Below are 9,084 nucleotides of genomic sequence, written 5' to 3'. Positions count from 1 at the left end.
TTTATGAAAAAAAGTGTCGCATTACATTAACATATTGCCTTCGTACATTACTAACAAGGGCATATACATTCGGTTGTTATACCTATACATCATGTTCTATTACATAATTCAGTCAGTTCCGTACATTAATGTATTGGATTCATACATTAACAAACCGTAACCGTACATCAATTTCTGTGTGACACCAAAAACACAAAAGTAAAAACATAAACCAAGAGATTTACTCAAAGCCAAACAAATTCTTGTCGTCTCCAAACGTTCCAGTTGATGAAATCCAGAAAAAATGCAAGCAATTCGAGGAGCATAATTACTATTCACATTCATACTTCAAAAAATAAATTACCTTCTTCCATCGTTGATAACCCCAGATGATACTACTGACAATAACGAAGGCGATGAAGAACTACATTGTTTGAATTTTTGGAAGCAATAACACGGTAATTCTCTTCTTCAGAAACGGCGTAGAGAGTTTTCACTATGATTGGTAATTCTCTTCTTTAGAAACGGCCCAGGGAGTTTTCACGGTGATTGTTTGATAGTTAAGGAAAACAAATCTTCTAGAATAATAAAAGAACGTGAATCATGGGCTGTGCATAACTGACATTTTTTTGCTATCCCATTCATACCCTTTTCGAATTTTTTATTAATTTATTTAATTCCAAGTGGCTTCCATATCAACCATCAGATCACACCTAATCAATGGAAGAAATTAGTTTTCCTTTTTTACAATTTTTTGCACATTAATCTGAATACATCCATATATATATATATATATATATACATATATGTATATATATAGGGAGATGATAAAAAAAGCATATAAATCCAGAAATGCAACCCAAATCTTGGCCCTAGGATTAGATGATCTAATGATCAATAATTAACTAAAAACACGGAAGGTCATAATTAAGCAATTTTAGGTCATATTATAATATTTGGGTTTAATGTCATGCTAAGATCATTTTAGGTCATGCTTTGTTAGCATGACCTAAAAATTAACTAACTATGACCTAAAAGTGCCCTACGTGTGATATTGTTCTGCGTTTCTGTATTGAAATCTAGTTTTACATAGATCAAAACCCTATATATATATATATATATATATATATATATATATATAGGGATGTATTCATTTCCTTTTCCCATATTTCTTCCTGTTTCCTTTTTAATCTTAATCGTTGATCTTTGAAATCATATGGCCTATATTTAGCCGTGTAAACAATTAATTTAATGGTTAAAAATTGTGAGAAGGGCTAAATTGGAACTCAATATTTTAGTTAGTTATGGTAAATCCTTAATTCACGTTCAAGAATATCTGCACGGTTATTCTTCTATGCAATACGGTCCAGACATGAATTCATCCACCCTTCACGCAATTGAATCTCTGAAATTCCTTCAATTTCAATTAATTGAAAGAGGATCTAGGTCGATTGAAGAACAATTCAATTCAAAATTAATTTAATATGCAGGAATTGAAAGCACAGAGGTGAAGCTGGGGAACTCACAGGTCACCGTGAAAGGAGTGATAGAGCCGAAAGCCCTCGCCGATTACGTCTACAAAAAAATCGGCAAGCACGCCGCAATCGTGAAGGTCGATCCAGAGAAGAAAGAGGAGGAGAAGCTGAACGAAGAGAAGAAATCGGATGGAGAAAAATCCGACGCTAATAAACCGGAGGAGGACGGCAAGGAAAGCAAATCCGGCGAGGCTGCTACGAATAATGCACCACATGGTAACGAGTAATGGATATAATTGACTATATAATGCACAATATGTGAACTGCAATGCATACGAACAAGATGTGTTGTAGACATGTTATGATGTTTGGCACACGTTTCTTGTTTGGCACAATATGTACCATGTTATGATGTTTGACACACGTTTTTTGTTTCCCCTAAGGATTTAATAAGCTTAGGGGCTAGGGTATAGTACGTAGACATTTCTACAAAATTGTAAACCGATAACAATAATGCACCACATGGTAACGAGTAATGGATATAAATAACTATATAATGCTCAATATGTGAGCTGCAATGCATACGAATAAGATGTGTCGTGTTTCGTTGTTTGGCACACGGTCCTTGTTTCTCCTAAGGGTTTAATAAGTTTAGGGGCTAGGGTTTAGTACGTACACATTAATAACGAATTGTAAACCGCTACGAATAATGCAACACATGGTAACGAGTAATGGATATATTTGACTATATAATGCACAATATGTGAACTGCAATGCATACGAACAAGATGTGCTGTGTTATGATGTTTGACACACGTTTCTTGTTTCCCCTAAGGGTTTAATAAGCTTACGGGCTAGGGTATAGTACGTAGACATTAATAACAAATTATAAAACGATACGAATAATTCACCAAATTGTAACGAGTAATGGATATTATTAACTATATAATGCACAATATGTGAACTGTAATGCATATGAATAAGATGTACCGTGTTATGATGTTTGGCACACGTTTCTTGTTTCCCCTAAGGGTTTAATAAGCTCAGGGGCTATGGTATAGTACGTAGACATTACTAACAAATTGTAAACCAATACCAATAATGCACCACATGGTAACGAGTAATGAATATGAATGACTATATAATGCACAATATGTGAACTGTAATGCATGCGCACAAGTTGTACCGTGTTCTGATGTTTGGCACACGTTTCTTGTTTCCCCTAACGGTTTAATAAGCTTAGGGGCTAGGGTATAGTACGTAGACATTAATAACAATGTTTAAAAATAGCGCGTGTTTGAGTTAAACATAATTAACGTATTATGTAATGTAAATATATACATAGTAAAGTTATTCTTAGGTCCATTACGTGTCAGAACATGACATGCCATGTATGCATTTGCTGATCTCTTGGTTTTTTGTACAGTGGTTGTTGTACCTGAATGTTATTCGGAGTAGAAGCCTCTTGTCGGTCGGAAACGTTTTAATTAAATAATGTCATGCATCCCTGAATTCTGGCGCAACGTTTTAATTAAATAATGCACTTATTTGAGTAAATAATGCAGCCCATTGATATGTCGTATTCCCTAAAACATTTTAAATAATGACAATTTCTGGGTACATAATTCAACGGTTTAATCAAATAATGCACTTATTTGTCTACTGATGAATTTATATCCACTTTTAATATACCATGCATACTTCTCATAATGCATAATGTATTGCAAATAATGACAATTTAATTAAACATAATGCACAGCTAAAAACACGTAATGCACTTTGTTTATTGCTGAATAATGATAAGTTCTCGAAATATAATGAAAGGTTTAATTCAAATAGTGCACATTTTCATATCATTTTGATACATCCACTTATGACAAACAAGGCAACGCGGGCTCGATTAAGGGCGTTCAACACCCAATAAGCAAGATAACTGGGGATTTCCTTAATGTCAAAACAAAGGACCGCCCCAAACGTACAGTCGATCACCCTTTCGTCCTTTAGTCTGTTTCGGCTTACTATCATCTCCGGACGTACTAGGGCCTACCTCGGCCAACCTATACCTAAACTTTTTCGCCAGCGCAACGGGAATAACATCGTCCACTGCATCGTCTATGTCTAATCTAAGTTGCTTCTCTGATATGGAACAAACAAAATATTAAATCAGAAAATTATCACTTAATCAGAATACATAATGATATGAACTTTTAAAGGATAAATTCATATATCATATCAAATAATGCATGAATCATACGAAATTATGAATTAAAAATGACCGATAATGCATAACACATGGCAAGTAATGCACATATGATACATACATTACCTGTTTCACAATGTACGTACATATACAAATTACCTTTGATAATGCATAATATACATCGGTTAATGTAAATATCATGATACATAATGCATTGTCTAAACCCAAGAATGCACATGTATTACATACTAAGTTTATTAACCCATATAAAGAATACCAGTCAACATGTACAACATACTCCAACAGATGCATAATTACAGATTCACACTGCACTGCCCACACTAAATAATTAACATATTTAATCTTGACTGAGTAGATTAACCAACACAACCAATACCCTTATGAATGCATAATATACTCAACATAATGCATAAATCATTGTACATAATGCACATTCTAACCTAAATAATGCACATATATAATCTGTCCTGAGTTTAGTCACTAAAACACACAATACCCTACATATTGCATAATTTACTACACATAATGACAATTTAAATATATACATAATGCACTACTCAAACCAAATAATAAGTACATGTACTCTTGACTTAGTTGCGTAAATAATACACACAGTACCCTTAAAATGCATGATGTACTGCAGATTATGACAATGAACATGTTCATAATGCACTTCATAAACAAAGTAATGCAGATACAAATCAAAATAATGTATATAAAATTCTTTCAAGAACCACTTTTCGCAGAACAACAACAGATCATGTTACATTTATCAATATGTTTTTCAATAATGCAACCCACTGCATATGCAATTCGGTTTTAACATGGCCTAATGCGCACTAAACAGACATGCAATTAACCTTCCACACACTCAACACATATGGTTTTGAATTGCACAATTAGCGACTCAAATATACCTGCAGCTTGTGAAGGTTGTGAGCGCGGTCGACCTCGATTAGGCATTTTGGATCTGGCAGAAACCAAAAAACCATAAGATACCGGAATTTATGTCTATTGAACCGAACCCAATATCACGATAGATTCAGTGAAAATCATGAACAAAGAACAAGTTATTTCTGAAATTTCTGCGTCTCGGCATATTCAAAGTTGCAATTTTAACAATTCGGGTCTGCAAAATCGCCCAGAAAAAAATGCTCACGTCCCTTTTCAAACATACCTAGACGAAAGGAGTCGGTGTTTAGGAGCCGATATAAAGCCGGTAGCTAGTTGTCGGCGAAATTTGTGTGCACTGCTGCTAATTCTTCAAACGCGGCGACAGAGAGTGAGATCTAGGGTTTTCGGTAGTGGAGAGAGTGGAGGGAGTGGTTTTGGTGGTGCGCGTAATGAATGATGAAAGAAGAAGAGTCGGATTGTTACAAACCCGTAAAATTCGCAGATACCAAAATAGGGCAGTTCGTTTACCGTCAAATGTCAATAATAACCCTGTAATGCATACAACCACCTTCTATAATGCAACACGGAACCAGATTTATAGAATCAATCTGATCCGTTGATGCCTTAGATCTAACGCGTAATATTAAGAAGGAAAAATGATCTAAGAGGTGAAAAGGAGAAAAAGACTCCCCTATATATATATATATATATATAGGGAGATGATCGAAATTTAAATACATTTAAATCCAGAAATGCAGCTCAAATCTTGGCCCTAGGATTAGACGATCTAATGGTCAATAACTAACCAAAACACGGAAGGTCATAATTAAGCAATTTTAGGTCATATTATAATATTTGGGTTTAATGATCTTTAGTTTAATGTACGTTGATATCGTCAGTCATGGAAACAAGATAAGTTTGCAGTGTCTAATGTACGAATTTTGTAGTATGATGTACATTTACCTTATTCTAATGTACGAATATATTCATTTAATGTATCTGTCTCTTACTGAATAATGTAGATTTTTATTTGTTCGCTGAGGGCAGAGAGTTAAATCCATTCCCCTAGGGTTTAGCAGTCCATGGGGCTAGGGTGTAGTACGGACTCAGTAACACAACGTTCACTAGGGTTAATATATCCATTGGGCTAGGGTATAGCACCCACAACTTTCTGTAGGTAAGCTAAGAGGTCAGAACTTAATTCTCATTCCCTAGTGTTAGGCTATCCTGGGGTTAGGACATAGTACCAACCCAGATATTAAAGCTCGTGGTTGACTTAGTGTTCTTTGAATTCATACGGATCATAATGTACAAATATATTCGTTTAATGTATATGAGACTTACATTATTTCATGTGGTGTCTACATTATAATATTATCGCATATGATATTATTATAATTCCACATTACTAATTGCTAATGATCTACATTATTGTGACGTATAATTACATTACCAAAATATTGGGACACCAACATATGTATGTTCAATAATAATGTATACGTTTAACATCAAGTAATTTAATATTGGAATCCTCTCTGTCAACATTATTAGATCATAAATGTACATTATTTGATACTCCCTCCGTTCCATAGTAGTGGAGTCATTTTGCCATTTTGGTACGTTCCATAGTAGTGGAGTCATTTCCCTTTTTAGTAAAAGTTAACACATTTCTTCTCACTTACTTTACTCTCTCTTACTTTATTCTCTCTTCATCTCTCTACTTTCTTAATCTCCGTGCCAAAAAGAAATGCCTCCACTACAATGGAACGGAGGGAGTATATAAATGTTACACTATTTAGATGCGAATGTACATCACAACTCTTTTACATCCAAAAAACCTTAGTTAATAGGTAACAGTTTCAAAAGCATTCATTGTTTTCAAAAACTAGGTTACAGCTCATTCATTATTTTCTGTTTCCATCATATTACAACAAATTAAAAAAAGGAAATACAACACAAGCGAACTCCTCATCGTCATCGAATTTGACTGGCGCCCTCTTTCTACCTATTCACAAACAGATAATTGATTAGCCAAAATGTTACATTACTGGCTAATACAGATTTACATTACCACCAATAAGAAATAATAATATAACATATTAGTTTAAAGTAATGTAAATATTTGATCCAGCAATGTGTAAATATTGGTAAATAATGTAACACACAATAATGTAGTACATCAGTATGAATAATGGAAAATTTGAGTAAATAATGTACAGAAAAATTAAAAAAAGTAAAAGATCATACCATAATACAGAATAATGTAGCACATTAGTATGAAGTAATGTAAATATTGGGTTAAATAATGTAAGTTTAATGTACATTTTTGCAGAAACAATGTAGCATTTAAGTGGTAAATAATGTAGCGATTCGATCACCTGTGTTTTGAGTTGGTTGGCTCTTGTAAGGTGATCCTCTCTTCAACATGTTGTCAGTTTTGTTTTGCTACAGGATGCTAATATAAATGATAAAAATAACTCTATCAAGATTCAATTTTGACAAAAATAATAATTATTAACAACTGATTCTAATCATGAGTCTAAAGAGTAATGCAAGAATTAAAAAAACTAACAGCGATTCACAATTCCACAGAACTGAGTAGATACCATGTAGATTTGACAACCATTTGATTGAATCAATGAATAACTAAAACAAAAACATATACCAGTGCACCGTAACCAACAAGATTCAATGCAATGATCATGAAAAACACATAAAATCACTGATTAACATAAGCCAATCGTCGATTTCTCCTACCTTGTTCTTCAGCCACGATTTCTCGAAATAACGTGGCAAAGGTCGTCGATTTCTCCTACCCTATTCGGCGGCGTCTTCAAATCAGAACAACCAGTGGATCTGATGCATTCAATCGACGCAACACAGCATCGATTTCAACTGCAGTGTCCGGCGGCATCGTCAAATCAGAACAAAACAGTAAAGCTAGGGTTTATTTTTCACAGATTTGGGAGGTTTGGGTTTCGACGAGAGAGAGAAATTGAGGAGGCGAAATTGTGAATTGTTGTGAGAATGATGGAATGTGTATCGTCATTGTAATTAAAGTGGCGGAAATCATGGATATGCAGTTTAAAACTGATCCTTCAAATTTTTTCATTCCGATTTTGATGGGGTGCGTACTAAACAAGCCCAACAGCAATGACGGCCCATCAGCCCGAAGCCCAAGGAAGAGTATGAGTTCGGCATTACCAAAGAGTTCGGAGGAGTTCGGCATTACCAAAGAGTTCGGCCTCAGCCTACAGCTCGGTAAAAGCCAACCAATCAAGCTCTGCTCTCAGGTCGGCATCAAGCTCTACTCTCAGATCGGCAACCAAAGCAGTTCGGTCTCAGTATTCGACCGAACAAGGAGTTAGTGGACCCATGCAGGATTTCCACAACTTCCAACACACCCACTACCACGTGGCGTCAACTCAGGCCACGATCTTAGGCCATGACCTACACGACATCCACGACTTAGGGTGATGCAAGCCACGATCTTAGTTCAATATATAAATAGAACTAAGATCAGATAGAAGGAGGGTTAGAATCTCTCTAGAGAAATAATCATATAGCAAGTCTGTGTTGTAAGCTGTAATTCGCAGATCAAGCAATACAAACCTGCCCCCATTTCTCCCCGTGGACGTAGATTTACCTCAGTAAATCGAACCACGTAAAATTCTCTGTGTCGTAATTTATTTTTACGAGCATTTATCATCATCAAAAATTCGCGGAATCATCACTGGCGCCGTCTGTGGGAAGCAGAGAACCAAATTTGTGATAAAGCGAATTTTTGACCATTTTTTCAACCCAAAAAATGCATACCAGATCGCAGAGTACCCGTATTCCTGCCCGTGAGAACCAGGAGGAAGCCAATCCATCCCATAGGTCTGGAAAACAGCCTAGGGATAAATCCACCACCAGTTCTCATGGCGGAGGAACAAGCCGCTCCAAAAGCCGTCACACCGAGTCTTCCCAGCAGCCCGATTTGAACGAGGCTGTCAAGCTGTTTTTGGCTGAAAAGCAGGAGGAATTCTTAACCTTCCTGCAGAGAAGCCAAAAGCAGCCGGAGGCGAAAACGGCGGATTCTCCCTCTCCCTCCATACGAGACAGTCACTACCGCAGTAGTGTCATGTCTTCCAGAAGAAAGAATCCTCGGTACCGGAATCACAGGAGAACTCCATCTCCTCCATACCGAAGAAATGTCGGGTTCGCCATGTACGGAGCATTGAGGACTCCGTTCTCGGACGATATTACCCGAACTTCCCTACCACCGAACTACCGAACTCCGTCGATAACCTATGACGGACTCGTGGATCCTCATGATTTCTTGGGACGCTATCAATATAACATGGCGAACCAGGGCCTCAACGAGGTCCACATGTGCAAGCTGTTTCCCGAGCTGCTTATCGGGAACGCAAGAAGGTGGTTCGATAGCCTCCCCCAAGGCAGCATTAGATCTTACCGAGATCTAATGGATGCTTTCCACAGGAGGTTCTTTCAGAAAGCGGAAGCCCGGATTAC

The 9,084-nt window shown here is 36.4% G+C and overlaps 1 protein-coding gene and 1 long non-coding RNA gene across 2 annotated transcripts; one reads left to right on the top strand and one right to left on the bottom strand.

The window, feature by feature from the left end:
- The first annotated feature begins 477 nt into the window (after nt 1–477).
- LOC121752867 (heavy metal-associated isoprenylated plant protein 7-like) lies at nt 478–2,912 on the top strand. Its single transcript, XM_042147959.1, has 3 exons — nt 478–484; nt 1,470–1,730; nt 2,881–2,912. Exons 1-3 carry the CDS (start codon nt 478–480, stop codon nt 2,910–2,912), a joined length of 300 nt encoding a protein of 99 aa, XP_042003893.1.
- A 3,451-nt stretch (nt 2,913–6,363) lies between these two features.
- LOC121751350 lies at nt 6,364–7,660 on the bottom strand. The gene is made up of 3 exons (XR_006040064.1): nt 7,327–7,660; nt 6,948–7,024; nt 6,364–6,574 (listed from the first exon to the last, which is right to left on the bottom strand). It is a non-coding gene; the product is annotated as an uncharacterized LOC121751350 (long non-coding RNA).
- Nucleotides 7,661–9,084: the final 1,424 nt, after the last annotated feature.

This window comes from Salvia splendens, chromosome 10 (genome assembly GCF_004379255.2).
Source record: "Salvia splendens isolate huo1 chromosome 10, SspV2, whole genome shotgun sequence".
Classification (NCBI taxonomy): domain Eukaryota; kingdom Viridiplantae; phylum Streptophyta; class Magnoliopsida; order Lamiales; family Lamiaceae; genus Salvia; species Salvia splendens.
This window is presented reverse-complemented; position numbering and strand designations above follow the sequence as displayed.

Bases quoted from the DNA above. Each gene is read 5' to 3' on its own strand.
- LOC121752867 (XM_042147959.1), top strand. The intron at 1,731-2,880 runs GTAACGAGTAAT...TTTTTTGTACAG, and splicing joins TACGAATAATGCACCACATG to TGGTTGTTGTACCTGAATGT.